Source organism: Mustela lutreola, chromosome 9, assembly GCF_030435805.1.
Source record: "Mustela lutreola isolate mMusLut2 chromosome 9, mMusLut2.pri, whole genome shotgun sequence".
NCBI lineage: Eukaryota > Metazoa > Chordata > Mammalia > Carnivora > Mustelidae > Mustela > Mustela lutreola.
In genome coordinates, this window is record NC_081298.1 from 115,227,485 (window position 1) to 115,252,156 (window position 24,672).

A 24,672-nucleotide genomic window follows, 5' to 3' on the forward strand; every position below is an offset into this window, starting at 1 on the left:
ACAAGTGAGAAGGATGTTTTTGGCTGTAGGATTTTTGAGTTTAGTGCCATCTGCTAGTCAGAGCAACTGAGTCAAGGAAGAAGATAGACAACGAGCCCATGAAAAGATGCTCAGTCATCAGTCAGTGAAGTGCAAATTAAAAGCACAATGCAATGTCATCATGCGTCATTAGAATGGCTAAAACTGAAGACAGGCTGACCGTGCTGAGTGCTGGTGAGGATGTGGAACAATGGGAACTCTCATTCATTTCTGAGGGGAATGCAGTAGGGCGCTGCCATCGGAAAAGCAACATGGCGGTTTCTTGTAAAGCAAACATAGGCTTACCATGTGACAATTCCATGCCTAGGTTTTGCCTCCTCCTTCCAAATAAAAACATGTCCTTGAAAGACTAGTGAATGAATGTTCACACCAGCTTTATTCATAATAACCCCAAACTGCAAACAACCCCAGATAGGTGCATTGACAAATGATTTATGACATTCAAATTATGAGTATTACACAGCAACAAAATGGAATGAACTATTTATTGATACACCCGAAAACACAGATGAATCTCAAAAATGTGCTTGGAGAAGGAATGATTCCATTTATGTGATGTTCTCAAAAACAACCTATAGTAACAGAAAGCAGATTTATGGTTGCCTGAGGCTGGGGTGCGGGCTAGAGGGACACAAGGGAACCTTCTGGAGTGATGCACATATTTATATCTCGATTGTGGTAGGGTTTAACTTGATGTATACATTTGTCCTGACTCATCACCCTGTACGCTTCACATGAATGCATTTGGTTGTATGTAACGTTTACAAGAAGTAAGAAGAGAAGGAGGAGGCCCTTCTGATAAATGGACTTTCAGGACAGGTGAACCAGTGAGAGATATCACTCGCTTCTGAGAAAGGCCTGGGGGATGACGGACAGAGAGCAACTCAGCCCCACATCTGCCCTAGTGCTGTACAAAGATGGCGGCTGAGTCTAGCCTGGCAGCCATGGTGTGGTGTGCTTGGTTGGATGTTTCTTTTGAGACCCAACTCAGTTCACTGGCTCCTCTCTTGAACAAGACACTTAATTTGGGGTCTAGCTAACTGTGGTTTGGAAAAGCATTCCTCCTGGGCCCTGTGCATCCCGAAGGTGGTCCCTGCTCTGAGAGCATTTCCAGTTCGAGACAAGGTGGGAGGTCAGAAGGTGATGGGCAGCTTTTGCTTGGGTGCCCCCAGCAAGTTATCCTCTTTGAAAAGAAACCAGGGGGTTTTTCACTTAGGTGAAAATCACCTAAGTTTGGGAAAATCTAAATAAACTTCCCCTCATCCCCAAGCTTCTCGGCCAACTCAGTGAGCCACATTGGAACAGTCTAGATTTGGGGAGGAGGGAGTTGTGACTTCGAGATAGATCATAATCTCCACTAAGTATGTTCTGAAATGTAAATTATGGTTATGGAACAGTGATGATTCACATAATTACATCAAAATTAAAATATAAACAAAGTATGACTGTGAGCAGCATCTTTTAGAGAAATTACCGCCACCAGATATACAGAAATTGTTCCCTGAGTAGAGTAAGGCACCTTTCCAGGACATTCCTATGAATTTATATTCTATGGACACTGCACTCCCTATCCAAAGCCCATCTTAATTACTGTTTTCCTTTCCAATGAACCATTTCTCCCACTGTGGGAGATACTTGTGTGGTTGGCTAAGTTAACAATTACATGAATTTCAAGAATTCTTTGTGTTGAGAAAAGATAGACGGCCACAGGCAGTTTTTAGGTAAATATAAACAAAGGAAAAAGAGTTCCTAAGTACATTAAATCTAAAATGGTTTAAAGCTGATTGTATGGATCTGAATATGATTTCCTCCCTTACTGCATACACCAGGGCTGGGAGTCAGGGCCCCAGGGTCCGGTGTCCACTGTCTCATTAGCTAGGTATGTGACTTCCAGAAAATCTAACCTCGTTCCGGTTTCCTCATGGTCAAGTTAAGATGGCACCATGTCCTTGCCAACCTCAGCAAGTAAAAGGCTTGCAACGAAATGTTACATCTGGTGCTAACACTTTGAAAAAGTGAAAGTTTGATATGAATACAAAGGAGCGTTTTTTTGTTTTTTGTTTTTTTTCACATTCCCAAGACAACTTTTACAATGTTATAAACATAGTATATGTCGTATCAGTAGATGTACATGCTATGGGACTGGTTCTGAAAGCAATAAAAATCACCTCATTCAAAAATTTACCAATCTGTTAGCAGGAAGCACCAAGGGCTAAGTGTCCTCCGAGAGCCGCACTTGCTCTCACCAGGTGGCTGTTAGGAACAGTCCTCTGTCACTACCATTCTAAACCATGTTAAGTTCCACACTGGGGTATGGCAGGAGTCACTTTATTACTAAACCAAGAGACTGCAAACTGAAGCCTGGAAATGGAATATGAATTAAAATTTCAAAAAGAAAAAAAATAGCAACTGGGTCTTAGAAATGCCACCATGATTAAGTCTAGAATACAGTCCACATTCCATTCAATGCAGGCTATAGTTAAAAAAAAAAAAAAAAAGGAAAAGAAAAGAAAAGGAATGTCCCCGTGTCTGTGTTGTTTTTAGGGGAATAAGAGAGTTCTAGGAATTTGAAGTCAAGGACTGGTCTTGGCATTGCCTTGAGCTTGCTTACTGCCTCTGGCCTAGCCCTTGAGCTACAGGGTGGATCCATTTCCTGCCCTGCTCTCCTCTCCTTCCCTCTGCTTGCTCCCTGTCACGTCATCTCCCAAGGGTAGAAGTGACCCTTAATCTCCTCTTTTAGGAACCCTAGGAGCTGTGAAGTGCTTTTGTGTTTCTTGAGTTGTTTGGGTTAGTTGAACACGTGTTAATTGAGAGCAGACAGCCACATAGGTAATAGAAAAGTGACTAATAGATGGTCCTTGTCCTCCCCTTGCTGAAGATCTGATGGCTAGTCAGGCTGACAAAGGACACAAGAAGTGCCTTGCTATTTTGAGGAAGGAGAGAGCACATCTAGAAATGTGGATCAGGAAGGATTTATGATGGAGCTTCTGTCACTTGAGCCAGGCCTAGACTGGGGATAGAGATGTTTGCAGTGTGGGGCTCAACTGTAGGACCCTGAGGTCACCACCCGAGCCGAAACCAAAAGTTGGACACTTAACCAATTAAGCCACCCAGACACTCCTGACTGGGACCTTTTAAAAAATTAGGACAACCAATGTTGGGTTCCAGATGATTCCATACACAGCATGGTGTGACTAGTCTACCTGACAGGAAGTGGTTGCCCACTGAGGGGTCCATGAACAGCACAGCTGAGTGACATTAATAATTCTAAATGATGTTTCTACTTGTAATTTTCAGCAGATTCTTTTCCTAGTCAAGTTTCCTAAATTTAAATTAGTAGGGTTGTGTAAATCTCAAGTACTGAAGGAGGAAGAAAGGTATAATTTAATTCTTCACATGCAAACTTTATTTGCCAAAGTGTAAAAATGCTGTTTAAAAACAAATTACCTGAGTTAGAAACCAAAGTCTAATTAAATAATTAATTTCATAGTACAATTGCTCAACTTGTTTTATATTATAGAATGGATACATTTGAATATTATAGAAATTTGTTTTAAGAAACAATTTAATATGCTTAAGTTTGCTGTACAATAGAATGGCTTGGAGGACTGGAAAGTGTTCCAGAGTGACAAGTGTTCCTGAAGTTACAATTTCTCTTCTTCAAAATCCAAATTATGGACAAAATGTATGAATCTATGGTTTTCCTGGAGTAGGAAAGAAAGGACAGTAACCCCTGAGAGATTGTAACAGACAGGATAAGCCCTGCATCTGCCCAGGGTTATTGCTTTGAGAGAGCTTCCAGGAGATCATGAACAGAGGGGGAGCCTGAAAGGAGTCCCACAATCTCCCTGAGTTGAGGAGACAAATTGAACAACAAAATGCCCATCAAAATCTTACTTTTTTTTTTTAAAGAAATTAAACAACTGATTCTAAAATTTCGATGGAAATGCAAAGAAGCTAGAATAGCCAAAACAAGTTTGAGAAGAAACAAAGCTGGAGGAATAATAATATCTGATTTCAAGGGAATATAAAACTACAGTAGTCAACAGTGTGGTGTTGGCATTAATACTCAATGGAATAGATCAATGGAACAAAATAGAAAGTACGTACATGTGTGGAAAATGGATTTTTGACAAAGGTGCAAAGGCAACTTGATGGGAGAACAACAGTCTTTTCAACAGATGGTGCTAGAACAATTCTGTATCCACATACACAATGAATGAGTTTCAATCCGTACCTCACACTGTATACAAGAGTTAACCCAGAATGGATCACAGATTTAAATGTAAAACCTCAAATATAAGCTTTTTAGAAGAAAATATAGGAGAGAATTTTTATGACCTCATATTAAGCAAAGATATTTACATATACCACCGAAAACAACATACATTAAAGTATAAATTGATTCATCAAAATGAAAAACTTTTGTCAAAGACAGTGTTAAGGAAATTAAAAGACAAGCCACAGACATACAGAAAACAGTGACAAATTATCTATCTAATAAAGAACTTCTATCATACTTAATATATAAAGAATTCTCAAAATTCAATAAAAAAGAAAACAAGTATCTCAATTAAAATAATGGACAAAAAATTTGAATAGATATTTCACCAAAGATACATGAATGGCAAATAAGCACATGAAAAAATGCTCAGTGTAATTTGCTATTAGGGAAATGCAAACTAAAACCCCAAATAGACCCAATTAAATTCTAATCGCTGCACACAGAACAGTAGTTAAAATTATGGAGAATGACGATACCTAGTTGTTAATAAGGTGGTGGAAGTGGAACTCTGATTCATTGCTGGTGGGACTATAAAAAGGGATAACCACTTTGGAAAACAATCTGACCATTTTTTTAAATGCTAAACAGAGATCTATCACATGATTCAGCCATTCTACTCCTATGTATTTATCAAAGAGAAATGAAAGCATATGTCCACTTAAAAAATTTATATGACTATTCATAGATTCGTTTGTAATAATCAAATACTGGAAACTCCCCAAATGTTCAACAGATGAATGGGGAGAAACAACTGTGGTATATCCATGCAATAAAAATCCCCCGGTAATAAAAAGGAATGAACTTTTACTGCACATGATGAGATGAACAAATCTCAAAATAATTTTGTTGAAAGAAATCAGACAAGAAAAGAGAAAACACAATTAATATACAATCTTAATTATACAAAAGTCTAGAAAATACAATCTGTCGTGTCAGAAGGCAGGTCGGTGGTTGTTTGGGGATGGGAGGTGCAGGGAGAATTGGGGGGTTGCAAGCGGGTGTGAAGAAACTTTTGGGGTGATGCAAATGTCTGTTATCTTGTGGTGATGGTTTCAGGGATATATATATAGAGAGATGGATCGATCAAAACGCATCAAGTTATCCACCTGAAATATGTGCATTGTGGAATGCCAATTACACCCCAATAAAGTTATTTTTAAAAAGCTTAGGATGTGACTTCGGGCACCCAGAGCAACATCCTGGTTTGGGAGCTACAGAAGTCACGAAACAGCAAGATATGAACAATATTTGGTTCTAAAATGTGACTTGTCTTTAATTGGGAAATGAAATATTGTTGTTAACTGCCCAATAACAGGTCGTAAGGTCTCCACTGAGGCTCTCCCACGACACAGATCGAGGTGAACGAGTCACTGAAAGCAGGTTTCACCACCTCCTTTTTCCCTCCTTCCTTATCTTGGGAAAGGAGAAGGCGGCGAATGTGAAAACAGACTTAATAGAAGGGAAGATACACAACAGGTTGCTGGAAACATAGGAAACCAGAAAATGGGTATCAATATCCAAAAACTACAAAGAAAGATTTTTTCACCTTTGTTCTCTTTCCTTACCATCTCTCTCTCCCACTCCTTTCTTACTGAACCCTTTCTTCCTTTCCTGTTCTTTTTTTCTCCTTTTTTCCTTCTACCTTCTGTCTTTTACCCCCACATCCCCTTGACCCCCATTTGCTGGCAGGATTGCACAGTGGTTCCGACTATAGCACGGACTGGAGCAGACTGCCCAAGTTCAAATCTCATCCCGTGCTCCGTATGGTATTTAATGCCTCCTGCTTTAGCTGCCCCGTCTGTAAATAGGGTAATACCAAATGTTCCTTCTCATCGGGCCACTGTGGTAGGGAAAGCACTTGAACTAGGCAGAATCACGGGTTAATACCCTGCAGTGTTACCATTTCCAGAGCCGTTCCCTAATCTACCACTGACAGGCTGGGCTCCAATCAGTTAAATGTAAAAAGTCCTGGGCTCAGAGAAGACCACAGAAAGCACAAGATTCCGAGAGCTGGAACCCAGTCCTGTCTCAGCCAGTCCCCAGCTCCCTGACCCCTTCCATGTGATTTATGCATCAGAGCTTAGACTCTGATCTAAATGAGAAGGGAAAATGAGGTTGGTCTAGAAGACTGTCTCCATGGTCACATGCAGCTGTTAACACTGCTTATCATTCTAAATCATACAAATATTATCAAATGAGCAGCTTTTTGACAACCATTAGGCACAATGGAGTTTTTCATGTTCCAGCAAAGATCATTCATTATTCAGTAAGAAAGATAACTTTGCAAATTGCATGGAGTTTAGGAGTCTGCGTGTTTTCCTTGTGGTGGCCGACGCGTCACTAGCTTGGCCTTAGGGACCCCCGGGGAGAAATCATTCCGAAAGGGCTCTGGAGCGATTCTGTCTTCTCCCAGGTCAGCAGCACAAGTGGAGTGAAGTAACCATAGAAAGAAAGCGACAGCCAGTTCACATGACTCCCTTTGTGTAAAGTTCACTGCAGAAGTAAAACAGTGCTGCCCCCTGAGAAAAAGACTCCACTTTTCACGGGGGCAGACTGAACGTGGAGACTGTTCCGTCGTGACCCAGACGGCATGAAGGGGATCCAGTATAACATGACGAGGGGGAGGTTTCCTCTGCTAACATCCTACTGAAGAAACTGTTAAGTGTGTCAACAATTCTGAATGCTTTAAAGGTTCAAGTAACTTTTAGAAGTGTTATATTCGCAATGGGGTCCTTATCCAGAAACAGGATCACTTAACCAAGGGACATCAATTTGTCCCCTGAAGGCATATTGACTCCAGGGACTCAACAGGAATTTTGTTAAAACACACGGAGATCGCTTAGATGTCCCTCATAATTCCTAGCAGAAGTCTCTGCACTGCTCTCTGCTGGGATGAGCTGCTCCCACAACGTGGTTGATTCTGTCATTTGTTGCTAGTGGCAATCACCGCCTCAACTGGCACATTCCTGGAGCTGTTTAGAGAGCCAGAGGCATCCTAGCCTGTGGACACCAGGGCTCTGTGCAGGGACCTACTGAGACTCCTGTCCCTTCCAGCCAGCAGTGTCAATGTGAGACCGGGTGTCAGAGTTTGGGCAAGAATCAGTCGAACCGATCTGGGTATCTCGATGGGTCACTGTAAAAGAGGGAGGATTTGGCTCAGTTTGATTAAATGGCATCGGTAGGTCAGGGCTCGAAGTTTTGAGTGTACAAATGTATGCGTGTCTTTGGGATAGCAAGCAGGAAATTCAACTTCTGACCTGATTTCCAGGATGAGGCTGGTTCAGGTGTAGTGAGGAATCTTTATAGATCGCTAAGTTCAATGAAAAAAAAAACAAACCCTTGTAGTTTATTAAAAAATTGAAAATACAGGAAAAAAAGAAACACAACTCCACAGAAATAGGAACTGCTACCAGATTCGTGTCTTTCCAACTGATGCTCTTCTGCACACATTTTCATACAGCCGAGACGCCATGTATATGTGTATATGAGATGACAGGTATACACTACGTATACATATACAAATAGGTACACTGCCTTGTAAGTTGTCCTTAAGATGCTTTGTGCATTTCACAGTTCTGGTAATTTTTTCAATGTCAAAGTAGTAACCTGTTGTAGTTATATTCTTACATGGTTAGATTCTAATACAGTTAACTGCTTTTTTATTGTTGGACGTAGTGTTCTGCTGTAGTAAAGAATGCTGTTATAAACATTTGTGGATAAATAATTGTACTTTCCCTCTTTAGCACTAGTCCCCTGAAATGACATTACAAAGCTTAGGAGTTACTACATTTTTAAGGCTCAGGATACATTTTACCAAATGCTGGTGTCAAAATACCCTTCCTCCAGCTGTGGTTGAGAATGTTCCAACTCCTGGCATCATGACCAGCACTGAGCATCTCTTGAAAGAAAAAAATCCTTGCTAATTTGATGAGCAAACAGTATCTTACTGTAATTTTATTCACATTTCTGATTACTAGTTACCATGTATTTGCTCTCCTGTTTTTCCTCTTCTGTCAACAACTTGTTCATGACCTTTGCCCATTTTTCCCATTTATTATCTACATTAATGAAATTTTGTTTTGTAAAGTCTCCATTGAAGCAGCAATAAAACACTTACTAGAGTTCAATTTGTTGAATTGATGTAAGTATTTTATTTAAAGTAATATTCTGAAGACTATAGTTTATTGATAGGAAAAATATGAATCATACATGTTTAAATTTTGTACTGACATTTATGGGAACTTGATTTCTCCAAATAACATGATTAGTTTTGTAGTGCGACTATTGGAATGCATTCTGCAGAAATGTGGTTTTACCTTCAGATCTAAGCACAATACCCTTACATCAAAAAAGAAAAAAAAAGGATAATAAAAAAACGCAACTTGGATGAGTTTAAATTTTAGTAGACAACATCTGATTTGTTGTAGAGTAAGTTCTTTTATTTACCTCTTCAAGGAACTGGTTATTTTTTTCACTTCTCTCTGCGCATCTGTATCCTATAAAGAAAATATAAGTACACAATGAAATTTCACACAGTGATGCTGCTACCCTGGGTTTCAAAGCAAACTTTGGTGGAGTGAGGTGGTACTTTCTGAAGGACCATTATAAGGAAATTACAGATTTCTCAGATCCAGGTAGTATTCAGATCTCTGAGAAGATGTGTCATGTGGAGAGCTAGTTCCAGGGTTCCCCCCACCAGGTCTGGAGTAGTGGGAATGCAGGGAAAAAGAGAGCCTTCTGTGTAAGCGGACACACTTGCTCTCACTAGAGAGATGTAATATGTTTTCTAGTACTGCACATGTGTTGCTATTTCTTTAAAACGGGTATGGAGATTAGAAAGAGAAGTGATACATTCAGATGGCAGGTACGCCTCTACATTTTTGCATTTAACAAACATTTATTGAGGGACGCCTGGGTGGCTCAGTTGGTTAGGCTTGGGTCATGATCTAGGGTCCTGGGATCAAGCCCCCAGTCGGACTCCATGCTCAGCAAGGAGTCTGTTTCTCCACTGCCCCTCCCTCTGCTCCTGTTCTCTCTCTCTCAAATAAATAAAATCTTGAAAAAAAAACAAAAAAACCCAAACATTTATTGAGCACCTAATGGAAAAAATTTAAGGGATGTAACAAATTAAAATGAACAGATGAAGAAAAATAAACAAAGTAATATTTGGAAGTAGCTGTTAGCATTAAAAACAACAACAACAACAAAAAAACCCCGAAGTTCTTCAATAGTTTCAATCATAATGTAGTGTCTGATCAACAGGATGTCTACTTCTACCAAATCAATATTTGTTGAAGCTTGTGAGAAAATATGATTAACAGATTAGTGTATGAATGTATTATTTAAAAGAACTTATAAAAAATAAGCTGTAATCCCTGTTGATCTCTGTAACCCTCTGGCTAGCTGAGTGCTTGGCCCCTAGGAGTCCTGAATGGATGCCTGCTATTAGGGGTCTGATGCTAGAACATACAGTAACACTTCCCATTGATCAATTCCTAGGAATCCATTTCTTACAGAATAATGACATGAATGAGAGAATTATTTCAATTAGATGCCTAAAGAAATGAAAATGCACAAACCACAATGAAAGATTTAAAATGAAGGTCACAGAGCAGCAATATTTACACTCATGCCCCACAAAGAAGAGATCCTCCAACTTCCACCCCAATTCAACTGGCGGCGAATGTGGGCACCCGCCCGCTCACACACACACACACACACACACACACCATCCCTCCGTTTCACTCTTGCCCAGGGCTTCCATTCAAATATTCTCTTTATTTATGTTTTTATGTACAGAGGACACTGGTGGGGCTTTTTGGTCCCCAAAGCCACCTAAAACCATCACCTCCAATCACGCTTCCCTTTGTTATCATCCAAAATATAGGCCCTTTACACCCTAACCCTTGTTGGTGCTCCCCTGATGCCGCTCGCCTGTGAATTCTCCTCCTTGACTCAACCTCCCACTTCCCCCCCTTTTCTCGGACGCTTCTACAGAGCTCCCTAGCACGCCTGTTAGGGGACTTGTTTTGAAGTCACTTTTGCATCACCCGTAATGCATTTGCTGAGAGAATATATTCTGGGGGGAAGGGGAGAGGGGGAGGGCTATTACTGGCGGGGGGGGGGAGCCAATGAGGGAGGAGGGTTCCCCTCTACCATCTCTTATAGTTGTTAAACTCCTGGTCACTCTCCCTTTACGTTTATTTTTATATGACTTCGGGATCTGGATCACTCTCCACACTGTCTGCCACCACTGTTGGAAACATTCTTGTCCCCATGGCCTGTGGATCCCAGAGCCCCAGGACCTGGTCCCCTCATCACCAATGTCCTCCCGCACCACCCCCGTGAGCACACCCTGGGCTGCGTCATGACCTAGAACCGCTCTACCCCGGACACACGCAGCCTGCTCTCTGAATACAACTGCCTATCTTATTGGGCCCTTTATCCGATTATTCTCAATAACACCAATTTTTCAACTGCTACAGTTTATTATTTCCTTATTGTTCTCTGTCAGCTTCCTGGTGCTTTGACTTATTTTCTACCCACATTAGGTTCTACGTCCAGCTACTCTATGAGTGAGAGCGCAAAACCCATTCTCCCTCTGTGGTGCCTGCCCTGGCTCTCCACCAACCGACAAGTCTACAAACCCATCGAGTTTTCTACTGAGTCCATGACCAAAAAAAAAAAAAAAAAGAGGACCGTGATGTGCTCTCTCTGGCTTCCTCAGGACCTTATTCTATCAATTATCTCCTCTCTCCCCAGTCTTTCTTGACCCCTGCCTTCTTTGCTGGCCCTTTCTCATCATTTAAATATGCTCCCCTAGTTCCCATCCAAAAATACATGATTTCTCAACTCCAGCACCACCTTAACCACCGCCTGACCATCCCCCTCTCTTCCCCATCACGTTATTGGAAGAGCGCCTCCATGTACTGACTGCATTTCCTCACCTCTGGCGCTCGGCACTGTCTCTGCTCCTACTGTTCCATGGAAATAGTCTGGGTGAAGATCGCCAGTAACACACATCATTAAATTCAGCTCATTCCAGTCCTGACTTCTCCAGAGTGTCTGACAGAGGTGACCACTTCCACCATCCTTTGGCTTCTGAGGCCCCTGTGGCCACTTCTTTCCATCTCACTTGCAGCTTCCTTTTCCACCTCCCCTTCTCTTATGTTGGTGTTTCTCAGAGTTGATCCTTGACCTGTTGGCTTTCAAATACTTTCACTTAACTGGGTGATCTCTGCCATCCTGGAGCTTCAGAGATCCGTTATATGACAAATATCAATCATCTGATGGACTGGAGAACCTCACAGACACAAACTCAAAAGGTCCATAACCGAAGTCACCTTCTCTACCAAATCTGGTTCTCCAACGTTCCCTAGATCCTTCAAGGTACCGCCATCTATGCTGGTCAGTTTCTAAAGGCAGAAACTGAGATCTCATTCTTGAGTCCTTTATCTCCTGGAAATTCAGAGTCTGAGTCTTGCAGAGACCGCCGCCCCCAAATCCGTTACACCTGTGCTCTCTTCTCACTCCTCACTGCCACTGCCTTAGTCCGGGTCACCGGCTCATGCCTGCTTTACTGTAGGAATTCCCTAAATGGTACCCCTTCTTCTAGTTCTGCTCCCCTCTGAGACAAGTCAGTCTCCACATGGCATGGTGTGGACTCCCCGGGATCTCACTGGGTTACTTGTTGCTTAAGACCCTGTAATGGGTTCCCCCTCCTTTAAGAAAAAGGTACACAGGGTTCTCATCTCTTCCCTCCCTCTAGTACTCAACATTTCAGCCATATTGTACATTTTATTCAATGCTTTTCGGCATATTTTTCAATTCCAAGCATTTGTTTTTAGTGTCTTATCAAGTAGGGCCACCCACATCAGTACCAACCAAGATATGTGAACCACATCATGTGCGTTTATGGTCCATGTTTCCATTCACCTTTGTCATGTACATACATATTTCGACACTAATATAATCCTTAGAACACATTATTTTGTGTTCCCCATTTTTCAGTTACATTAAAAGTTGTTTTCTGATTGAACAAATGTCAAATTGGTCAGCTTTCCACACTGAGGTAACAAAGGGAAAATGGCCTGATTACTCAGCACGTTTCATGATTTTTTGAAGACAAATGCCAATGTATCAGATTTTTTATCATCAACTTTTATTAATCTGCTGAGGAGGGATTATTTTATAGCCTATTGCACGTTACCAGATTCTGCCTTCTACATGTCCAAGAACGCGTTTTGGTTCTACATTTTTACACTGCATTATTTAAAGTGCCATAACATTTGCCAAAAGTCTAAATTATATGTTGAATTGTGTTCTAAAGCATTCTTGATAGTTTTGTTCTCCAGTCTGAGTTTTCTTATAGAAGCTGCAGATAAAGGCACTTCTACTTGGACTTGAAGCCTGAGGGACTCCCCACTGTAAGAACTTGAAGGCTAAGGTATGCGTGATCACTAAAGACTTCCCTTCATTTGTGATACTGAGGGTGTTCAATACAGTGAGAATCCTCATGTGTCGTTGAATGTTACTCTGTAAGGAAAGGGTTTCTCCTGTTTATTTCACTGAATTGCTTCTCGAACATGAGTTATCTGGTATTTCTCAAATGGCTTCCTCCTCCTGGTAAAGATTTGCTATTTTCCTTCTTGATTTCTGTGTTCTGTGTCTTCAGTGTTCTGTGTCTTCCAAGGCTTGAGCTTTGGCTGAAGGCTGTAGGGTGTCTCCCCTGTGGGGACTCTTATGGAAAGGTTAATGCTGAAGCGTCTACATCCGTTACAGGTATGGGGGTTTCTTTCCAGCGTGTGTTCTCATGATGGCTGAGGTCAGAGCATGGACTAAGGGCTTTACCATGGAGATGGCATTCATAGAGTTTCTCTGTGGTGCGAACTCACTCATGTTGTTTGAAGGATAAGTTGTTACTGGTGGCATTTCCACACCAATTACAAAGGGTTCTCTGGTGTGAATTCTCTCATAGAAACAAAAGTTAGCTCTGTGGCTAAAGAGGTTGCCACATTCGTTACATTTGTAGGGATTCTCTCCAGCACCACAGACCAGTCAGGAGAGCTGTGGCTATTTCCCCATTCGCATTATATTCAAAGAGCTCTGCTCCATTGTGAACTCCCTGCTCCTAAGGGGGAGAGGTGAGGCTGCTAACGGTCTGCCTACATCACTCATCAGTTCATCTGTCCACATGTGGATTCTGTGCTGATCCTTCAGTGATAACCTCCAGTGAAAGTCTTCGCCGCGCTGGCTACACTCACAGGGTGTGATACTCTCCCATACTGAAGTTCTTCTCTTTGTAGCAGGTTAACTGCAAGGCGATTTGATGAATTCTGAGGTCTTCATTACATTTCAGGCACTCGATATATATGGGCCATATCTGTGCACATGGCATCTTCTGAGGACTTGGCTTATGGTTTTGAGTTCAGATTATTTTTTGCCTCCCCAGATTCAAACTATGAGGCATTTCTGCTGAGACAGCACACTTCCTCTCCTCAAAACACTGTAGTTTTAAATTCCGGGCATATAACGTTGTTGACATACAAGAATCTGGGCCCTAGAGCCCAAGGGCTGACATTGCCAATGTCAAGTGCAGTGTGATGAGCTTAGACCTCCCTGAAAGGGACAGAAGACATGTCACAAAGAACTCACATACCAGGAAGAGATTACAAGTGCCACAAGAAGCAGCACTTATGGGAAAGTATATCAATACTCTCTACCAAAAACTTTGCACAAGGAAGTCTCTCTCTTACTTATTCTTATTCTTATACTTACTCTTATACTTACATTGTTATGCTCCTGGCATTTGGCAATGATCGTCAAACATCAACTCGACTAGACTGGCTACAGCTTAAGAATGACTGATTTCAAACTGATGCTCTGTCATCAGTTATTTTCAGAAAATTATTAGAGGGAGGTTTAAGAAACTTCTTGAAGGTGTTTTTAAGATCAACTTTAAAAATGCAACCAACGCTATTATATATCAAGAAGACTTAACGGATACAGTATTTCAGAATGCCGATCAATACAAGAGCTGCGAGAGTAGAAATGGGCGGTAGCACACTCCCATCTGCAGCTCATGAAAATGTCTGTGTAGAGAATTGGAACAGTCTGTCCATCCGCGAGTGGCCTTATTAAGTTCTTTTAAAATGAACCAGGAAGAATCAATTCTCTAGGCCTGGATGGCAAAGATGAGTTAATCTATAAGAAATAAATCCAAACCAGAAAGAAATAGGGCAAATCAGAATTTCTAACAAATGAGACCCTGGACAGCATTGCTGGGTTTCAGTAAGTGACCCACTCATTCCTCGGAGCTGTCGTGTTCCCTTAACAGGAAGGCAGGGTGAACATCTGTAGACTGATTGTGATTTTATAAACTTATCTGAGAAACCAATTTCCTAATTAAAATTGGCCCGGTGATGGGTATTAAGGAGGGCACGGGCTGCATGGAGCACTGGGTGTTATACGTAAACAATGACTCTCGGAACCCTGCATCAAAAACTAATGATGTACTGTCTGGTGACTATCATAATAACAAATAATAATAATTAAAAAATCAAACATGAGGTCTTAATTAAGACAGAAAATTAAAGCAGGATTAGGATTTTATTGCTAAGAGTGGTGACTAGTAAGAGGGATGATTCTTAATCTGTATAACAGCATGGAGATACAGCCCAGGATTTTAAACAACAGGTAATTTCCAAGAACTTGGTAGCCGGGACACACTAGTGTTTACTTGGAGCACTCCCAGCGTCCTCTTCTTCCTGGAGTTGTTCCTCGTGTATTTTATTTACTGTCCTTTAAGAGTTTGTCTTAGAAGAGCAATTAATTCCACTTCAAAATAGCACAGCCGTTGAAGAACAGTCTGTTTCCTTCCCAGATCAGCGCTTCCCTCGTCGTGACACACAACACCACATCCTGCTTCGTGCCCTGAGCGCTGCTCGCAGCACAGCCCAGGACGGTAACTTGACCCTTCTTCCAGGCAGAGAACTCCCAGGCTGCTGGGGAGGTCACGACTTCATTCATCCAGCATTGTCACGCCGACTCAGACACAGGAATCCCTTTTATTTTAAAAACGGAATGTTTCTCAGGACCTGAGATTACCTTCCTGGGGTCAAGAAAAGTCCACATGAATAATAAAATACTGTAGTTTCAAGTTCTGGGAATACAAGGTCGCTCACGTGCATGAATCTGGGCCCTAGAGCCCGAGGGCTGACAGTCCGGATACCGAGTGCAGTGTGATGAGGGGCAGCCCCCTGGAGGGGACAGAAGACGCTCATCGCTGGGAAGAGGTGACAAGTGCCCCAAGAAAGCAGTGCCCAGGTCACGCAAGGTCATGTGAGGGAGTGCGCGCCAGGGGCCGGTGCCCTTCACTGTAATTCGTGGCTCTGCTGGACGTTTTGCAAATGAACAGACCGGTCAGCAGAGTCACTACTGGGGTGCACTTCAGTCAGGAAAACCTTGCAGAGATCAGTCAGGAAAACCTTACAGACAACTCTCCTCAGCCTACTCGCTAATTGAAAAAGAGACATTCCTGACAGTACATTTAACTCCTTGAAAAAAAAAACCCCAAAAGACCAAACCTCCTAGAAAATGCAAACAGAAACATCACTGGGAAAAATAAAAAAGTAACATGGGAAATATTTACTAATGCTGTTTTGCTTATTACCCAAGTATTCCCACAGTGCCCAGCTCTCTCAGTTACATTCATATTCAGTCCCACTTGCTAGCATTAGTATTTTTGTTTGCGTGCTACTAAGTCTTCTGATTCTTCCTGCCCGGACTCCTGAGTGCTTGTCACATGCCAGGCCTGGCACCTGGCACGAACGAGGAACACGGGGGCGAACGAAACACACCTGGCTGAGACTCTCTTGGAACAATCACACCCATTACCGTAGCTCTGTAAATGATATGAAGGAAAAGCACGAGGTGCTTTCTTGCCTGGGAGCGTCAAGGAAGTCTTTCCTAAAGAAAGGACATTTGTGGTGAGGCTGGAAGGTGAGTAGGAATAAAGGTGGTGAAGGGAGTGAGGGCTGGAGTGGGAGTGTTTCGGGAAGAGGCAGCAACAGGGCGTGGGGTGTGAGGCAGGGGAGAGCGTGGGGCAGAGTGAGGAGAGCAGGGAACATACGCCAGAGCCCTGAAGGCTGTGTTACCCATTTAGGACTTCCACGCAGGGAAGGGACAGACTGACGTTTGCTTAATCTGCTACCTTGGCTGCTACGGAGAGTTAAGAATGACCTGGAGGGAGGAAGAAAGCTGTGTGGCCGTGGGATGCTCCCCCGTCACAGTTCAAGTGAACTGGGGTGCTTTCCTGCTTGGAGTTGGGGCCGCAGAGCGAGGGGGCTCACGGCATGTTTCAAAAGAGGGGGTCTGAGAACTTGGGGACTGGGTGGGTGTCTGGGTTGGGGGCTGAGGTGTCCGGGATGACTCCCAGCATTCCCGACTGATGAATGAACGTGCCATTTAGTAGCTGGGAAGACGGAGAAGAGCAGATCCAAAGGTCTGAGGACGAGCTGAGCTTGAGATGTCTGCGAGACATGCAGGTAGGGATGTCCCATGGGAAGCAGAAAAGGTCTAGAGCTCAGAAGGGAGGTCTAGAGATGGAATTTGAGGAGTAGCATTTAGAAGTCATGGATAACAGGTTTGTGGGGAGGGAGGAGGAAAGGTGAGAGGAGAGGGACCAAGGACCAAACCTCGGGGGTCACTGATACTTGGCCCTTGTGCGAGAGCTGAACTGCACGCACAAGCAGCTGCATGTCACACCAGGCATCAGACTTCATTATCACACTGTACCCGAATCTCAAACTCTAATAAGAACGTATAGACACCCAGTTTAAGATGACTGCATATAACCTAAGTGACATCATTCAGGAGAAATGGGCAAGTTGGTAGGGTCCCCATCACCAATATGGGGCAGGCAACCAGAGGGACAAAATCTGTTTTCTGCCCCCAAAATTCCATAAAATGTCTTCTGGGGGGAAGTGTTGCTACTGAGCTTGTGCTATGTGCTCAGTGTTGACCAAAAGAACCCACTGAGGGGTCAGAGAGAGAAGGAGAGCCAACCCTGAAGGAAATCCCGAACCTAGGAGCCACCCGAGACCTGGAGCAGGTGATTGCTAGGAAGGCCCAGAGAGGGCTGGCCAGCCCCGTCTACAGACACGGGCATCCCCGAACCCTGAAGCTCCAGAAAGTTCTTGTTCTACTTCCTCATCATCCGTATTTCCCATGACTGTCCTGAACACCTCTTTCCCTCCAAGCACACAAATCTTCGCTTTTCCACCTGGAGACTTTGGTCATGACCTGCGACGTGCTTCTCTCGCACCTCCACGTCATCAAAACCCACCTCTGATGCTCCTTGATCTCTTCTAGTGAAAATAATTTCCATCTTCACTATTTCCATAACCAATTATTTGTACTTCTCTTAGCTCTTTGGGCTTTTCACCCTGAGCTACCGTTATTTGGCTATCTAACCTATATTCTAGGCTATAGAGGGCTGTGGGCATGCCTTGCAAGTCTATATTTGAGATTACAACAAACATCAAAGCCAGTGTGGCTCCAACAGAGGAGGAGAGGGCTGCTTATTTCCGAGGTATTTATTTCCCCACGCCACCCCTTTTTAAAAATGTAGGCTCCATACCCAGTGCAGAGCCCAGCATGGGGCTTGAACTCATGACCCTGAGATCAAGACCTGAGCTGAGATCAAGAGTTGGACGCTCAACCAACTGAGCCCCCTGGGCGCCCCTTGAGGCATTTCTTTTAGCTGTGATTCAGAGGATGAAGTCTGCTGGTATGGAAGGAAGAAGGAAAACATTTAGTTTCTTTCATTCCCGCAATACCAATATATGGCTCACAGGAACACAGACGGGACGGTTAACTCTGAAATTCTTAAACCAGAGCACATCCAGAATGCTAAATCAGTAGACAAAAGGGCAAGAATATGATCGTTCTAAATCAGTAAACAAAACAGCAAGAAGTAATATGATAGTTTCTTCTTCATTAATGGTAGGTGTCCAAAGACCGAGAAAATGGTAATACATTACATTTAATCTTCTTCCTGCTGGAGGATAGCCATCCCCTGCTGTGAGCTGAGGACTGAGGATGGCCGGCACGTGGACAGTCCTCTTGCTCCAAGGGGGGCAGCCAGCCTACTTGTCTGCTGCCTATCACAGCTTCATCGTCAGCTCCCCAGAATGAGGCTGTTATCCTTCCTTCCCCCAGTGGGCTTAGCCTATTCTCTGCTGTCTAACACTTAACAGGCATTAGGATATTTTAACTACTAGCCCATGATTTGTGTGTCCCTTAAAGGTACTGGGGTCTACTACAGCAGACTTTAAAACTTCATACTACATGTTAGTATGGAAGAAAAATCCAGACATTTCTAAGCCATATTTGAGGCCAGAAAAGGACTAATAAAATAACAGCCCTCATTGTCACTGTTGGGACTTACCTCTTTGGTAACACAAGGAAGCAACACTGCCAAATTACAAAACTTCACAGCGTTGTCTGTTTGTTCAAGATCGATGTAACACTAGAAATGATAAACGGTCCATATGAAAGGCAAGCACAGTTTTATGTAATGGACTCAAAGTGATCTTAGAAGAGTGGTCTTCCTGGGGCGCTTGGGTGGCTCAGTCTGTTAAGCATCTGACTTTAGATTATGGCTCAAATCATGACCTTGGGATCATGGGATTGAGCCCCAAGGAGGGCTCTGCTCTCAGTGCAGGATCTGCTTGAGATTCTCTCTCTCCCTTATTAAATAAATAAAATATTTAAAAAAGGGACGCCTGGGTGGCTCAGTTGGTTAAGCAGCTGCCTTCGGCTCGGGTCATGGTCCCAGCGTCCTGGGATCGAGTCCCACATCGGGCTCCTTGCTCCGCAGGGAGCCTGCTTCTCCCTCTGATTCTGCCTTCCACTCTGTCTGCGTATGCTCGCTCTCGCTCGCTCTCTCTCTGACAAATAAATAAAATCTTTAAAAAAATATTTAAAAAAATATTTTATTTATTCATTTGAGAGAGAGAGAGCACAAGCAGGGGGAAAGGCAGAGGGAGGGGGAGAAGCAGGCTCCTCACAGAACTGGAAGCCTGAAGTGGGGCTCAATCCCAGGACCTGGAGATCATGAACTGACCCAAACGCAGGTGCTCAACCATCTGAACCACCCAGGAGTTTCAATAAATAAAATTTAAAAACAAACAAACAAACAAACAAACCAACCCCAAAATAGTGTTCTTCCTTACCTTGGCCAAGAACAAGTAATTGGACTTAGAAAAACCAGGGTGTAGTTCTTCAACCTGATTTTAAGAGAAAACAGAAAAGAGAATAATGGGATAATATTAAAACAACCACCACCACCAGTAAAGAGGATATATTTCAATAAATCAAGTACTAACCAAACTGTCCTAAAAATTTAGGTTGTTTGTGTTACATCAGAATTATTTTATCAGTTCAAGTACCTTATGAGTGGAAATAGAGCTTTTGAGATTATCCATTAAAATAAAGTTATTATTACGTTCAAGCTTACGTTAAAGCTTACGAAACAATGTGATACTTTGAGGTTTTGGGATTCTTTTGTATAACCTATCCTTTCTCTTTTTCTCCTTTCAAAAACAAAAACAATTGGTGATACACTTTCCCAGGACAAGTCCTATACAATTCACAATCTATTTAGGAACTAAGCAGAGGATGACTGGTATCCTATGACAAGCCTCCACTGCATTAGTATTTGATTTCTTAGGGCTTCAACACATCCCTTGAGTTGAATCCTATCCGGAGACCCTTACATCAAGTATTTTTAATGCAAAGACTGACCCGTGAAACAACTAGTCCAAGTGGCAGACCTACGTGTAGATTTTAATAAGTGGGTATGATGGAGACACTTTACTCTTCATCTATTAAACTCTTATGCACCGGTTCCCTTTCTACAGCTCTGTGAATAAGAATTTCTTCAGGCATCTGGCATGGCCACTAGAAAGCACTTCTTAGAACCTAAGTCAATCTTCGGTCAGGGTCGCCTTCTGCAGTTGCAAGGGCTCATGCAAATATAAGCCCCCAGTCTGACCTCGGAACCCAACCCAGAGAGACACACAACCCAACAGAAGAAGGTTACATTAAAAAAATTTACAAAGATATGCTTGTTTTACAAGATACAAATAATATGGACATTTAAAAAATTAAAATGTGAAAATTACTTTGTTCTAATTTTATTTTCGATTCCAGTCTCATTCCCCAGGGGTAACCACTATCAACAGTTGGACATGCATCCCACCAGACCTTTCACAAGTACACACAAATTTAAAAAAAAAAATCCGCTTTTGAAAAAAAATTAATATAGGGCCATTTCTATGTATTGGTCCAAAACTTTTCTTCCACAACATATCACAGGTACATTTTTGTGTTAACATACACAGATTTACCTCATTTATTTCTTAAGAGCTGTATTTCATAATACACATATGCTGTAATTAAATTAAGAATCCTCTATTAGACATTTTTTTACTCTTGCTAACAACGACCGATGAACACATCTGCTCCTGTACGCTTGTGCACATGTGGAATTATGTCTGTAAGAGAGATTCCTAGAGGTTGAATTGCTGAGTAAAAGGACACATACACTTTAAAGATGGATGCTAACGGAGAGGAATCTGAGACCGAGGCACTCTTGTGCTGAGGAGGCTACATCCTTGGTAAAGGACATTTACTTTCTATAAAATCCAAAAGGCAAGGGTCCTAGGAGGAGGAGGAGGAGGAAAAGAAAGTCTTTTGGGCTGGGGAGCCAGACTGGGTGTAAGTCTTTAGGACCAAATGGATGAACAGTGTGTGGATCTGGCCAAGAACCTGCGAGTGAGACCGCAAGGCTGCCGCCAGATGGAAGGACATTGTCAAGTGCAGTCCTAGTCAGAGCCTTGAAAAGCCCACAGGACCATCCACAGAGCTGTTGGGTTCTGGTTCTGTTGCTTCTCTCTTGTCCAGTTATTTTCATCTCAACTCTTACTCTTTGAGTCTACTAAGTGCATTTCTTAGATCACTCTAATAAGACCTCACTTAAACTTTGCTCAACTGTACCTTCTTCTATGTCCAACAGTTGCCAGGCTCTGTCCAAATCCTGCCTGGAGAACTTGCTCCAACATATGCACATATGCAGTTTCTTCTTTTTCTAATGTTGGCATTTTAATTCCACATACACACCTTAGCACTTATGTTTAATTAACCATACTAACTATAAATTAGAACATCTCTTTTTGTGCTCATGGTTAAAAAAAAAGAAGCAGCCCAAGGAACATAGGTTACAAACAACATGAACTTCCTAAAATGGAGCAGATTCTGACTTTTTACCAAAGGGCATACCTAATAACAAGGAAGGTAGTGTTGCTCAGTAGAATGTTCTAGTTAGGCAGCAGTTTCTAGCTAGGCTTTTAGAACACTCTATAATAATACTCTATAATAATACAGTAATATAATAACAAAATACTCTATAATACTATAATGCAATAATACTAATACTCAATAATAATACAGAATATTGTAGTTAACTTGGTCTTGGTTGTACAAGTTCCCTGGAGGCAGGAGCTGTGTTGATCATTTCTGTATCTGTTACCAGCTATGTGCTTAATAAACATTACTGAATAAACTAGTGGTGTTTTAAGAACATCTCATAACCTCAGGCAGCTGCTCTCCATCATATCAGGACACAGATGAAGGCTCTGCAGGTGGTAAAACCACTAAGGGGGGATCCAGAGATCATATGTTGCAAACAGCAGAAGAGACCAGGGCCACCGATTCCCCAACATTGCTACACCTGCTATCCTATTACATATACTCAAGGCACTGGGTTCTCAACCATGCCATGGGCTGTACAGGAAGAGCTCTGAGAGCTTTAAAAACACTGATCAAGCTTTTAAAATACTTCCCTTATGACCCAAGTCCATTCCTTTTGCTAAGGTAATGTAGCAAAGAAACTTTAAACATTTCTAGCTAAAAGCTTGCATATGAATGTTCATAGAAGCTTTATTCATAATGGCCCTGGTCTACAACCACCTCCCGAGATGCTGTGACACTGAGGAGGATCAGACTTCACCAGTTCTAAGAGCAAAATAATAGCAGCTAACATTTACTTTCAGTTAGAGAACTTAACGTGCTAGATCCTGAGCTAAGAAACTTACATGAACTATTTTATGTATCATCACAAAAACCATATAAAGTGGGTATTATTATACCTTCTTTACAGATGAAGAATTTAAGATTAAGAGAAATAAAGAAACATGGCTAGGTCATATGGACGGGAAAAGACTTAGGTCTCAAACTGTCTGATTCTAATGCCAGTGCTCTAGATCTCTACAGGACTGAGCTGGATTGCCTGGGGACACATTCCTGACCCCTGTGAACCCTCTTTGGGGGGACAGAGTTGGGAACAGGAGTTCTATAGTCTGGGGTCCAAAGCCCCAACTTGCTGCTGGGACCAAGGGTTGTGGACTCCCCTTGGGTATGGGAGCAAAGTTCTTTCCCCTCTACCCCACAGTGTTCTTACTTCCCCCCACAGCCTTCGAACTTAGCACCTTGGGCTCCTCAGAACCCTTTGCTGTAGCAGTCGACACAGGGAGAAGCTTTCCTTATGCCTTCTCACTCCCTCAACAAATACCACAAAATGCATTTTCAGACAGAATTTAAGTCATGACTGAATGGTGAGGTCCCCAAGATGGTTGGCCAAGGTGTATACAATTTAATGGAGTTAAAACTCTATGACCTTTATTGGGCTTACTAGGTACAAGGCACTCTCTAAGCAATTTCCTTGTATTAACTTATTGAATCTTCACAACAACGCTATGAGTCAGGTACTATTATCTCCATGTCATTGATTAAATGGAGAGAGAAGTTAAGAAACCAGTCCAGCGTTAATCAGTTGGTAAGTGGCAGAACTGAGATTTAACCAGGTGGTCTGGTTAACCAGAGGTAAGGCTGCAATCCTTACCTCTACATTATTGGGCCTCCGATCATTTATTTTATCTGGGTAGTATTTTGAGTACATTAGCACCTGAAGAACTTCTGTGCAATGTCCTGAAAACCTGAGCCCCCATTTATAACTCTGATACTATGAAGAAAGGAGTTTCAAGTCCAAATGACATTCTTCCTAATTAGCTTAGCACCTTCTATGACCTATCTTAAATATACGATGATCTATATTCTTATAAAATATAAAATGAAAGAACTAATTCTCAGTGGTAGATAAAAGAGGTGAAGAAATGGGGGTGACCCAGCCTTAGACTACATGCATATTTTGGCCTGCCACTGTGTGACAGGAGAAAAAATTAAGTTCCTTGCTTTCCTTTTTTATAAAATAAAAAAGATCACGTTAAATAAAAAAAAAGAAGACACATTTGGCCCCTGCGCTTTTATACCCTCCACTCTTTCTAACGGGCTCATGATCTCAGAACACTTATTTTTTCCACAGGGTGTTATAGGTAGCTGCTAACCATTCAGTCAGAAATGGAAAGTGCAATGAAATCTGTTGTGATCTTAGAATATATGTTTTCTAAATCCCCTCTTCGTTCTACAAAATCAAACCCTAAGATACAACAAAAATGTATGAGCATGTATAATATGTTGGACAATACAGTTTAGAGCCCGATTTTTGTCTATCTACATTGTTACAAATCTGAAAAGGTAAATAAGGAAAGAAAAGGCATCTGAGTGTCTGTAAGATTCTATAATTGCTCCCAGAGAAAGATAAAGGGATTAGCTCACCAGGAACTTGAGTATATACACACACACATTATTACTGTTTAGAGTTTTATCAGCATTGCAATTATACATTTTAAGACAGGAATGAAAATACTGGTTTGATCTGATGCCCTGTGTTCCATAGAACTGTCTGCAACTTATGGAGAATAATAACTTTCCTCTTTGATATCTTTTAGTTCTTCAAGATTAAATTGCTTCTGTATTAGGCTAATTGGGAGTATTTAGGAACAAGTCTAATAATCAGGGCATGAATGCTTTTGTACATACTTGTGTATGTACCCAGAGAGCAACTCTTGGATTTGGTAGCAAGGGCTGTGCCCCTAGGACCTAAGGCATAACTAGTTGCTCTGGGAAGCAGTCTAGACACCTCAAAACTAGGATTCAACCCACAGCTTCTGTTAGAGATCTATGCATGGAGAAGCGTAGGAGGGATTGGTGCAGGTTAGAGCCAATTTGATACTAAAATAACAGACAAAATATACCTTAAGGAAATTTTGCAAAGCTTCTTCTACAGTTGAGGATGGTATTTTTCCAAACAGAGTAGCGGCCATCTTTTTCTCAATCCAGCTCAGTTTTGAGACCTGCAAACAGGGAGGCGACATCATTCTTAGAAA

The 24,672-nt window shown here is 42.1% G+C and overlaps 1 protein-coding gene across 9 annotated transcripts in view; it reads right to left on the reverse strand.

Annotated features, from left to right (window-relative positions):
- Positions 1 to 396: 396 nt before the first annotated feature.
- RMDN2 (regulator of microtubule dynamics 2) overlaps positions 397 to 24,672 on the reverse strand; it is a 71,786-nt gene continuing 47,510 nt past the window's right edge. For 7 of the 9 annotated variants that reach the window (XM_059188571.1, XM_059188569.1, XM_059188570.1 and 4 more), the window contains 5 exons: positions 24,541 to 24,639; positions 19,561 to 19,614; positions 18,774 to 18,854; positions 8,771 to 8,820; positions 397 to 7,457 (listed from right to left, as the gene is read on the reverse strand). In XM_059188571.1, the coding sequence (XP_059044554.1) occupies positions 7,424 to 7,457; positions 8,771 to 8,820; positions 18,774 to 18,854; positions 19,561 to 19,614; positions 24,541 to 24,639 (318 nt within the window). In that variant the 3' untranslated portion in view covers positions 397 to 7,423. Of the gene's footprint in view, positions 7,458 to 7,509; positions 7,635 to 8,451; positions 8,821 to 18,773; positions 18,855 to 19,560; positions 19,615 to 24,540; positions 24,640 to 24,672 lie in introns of those variants that run through there. The other 2 variants (XM_059188574.1, XM_059188575.1) reach the window with 2 other exon arrangements.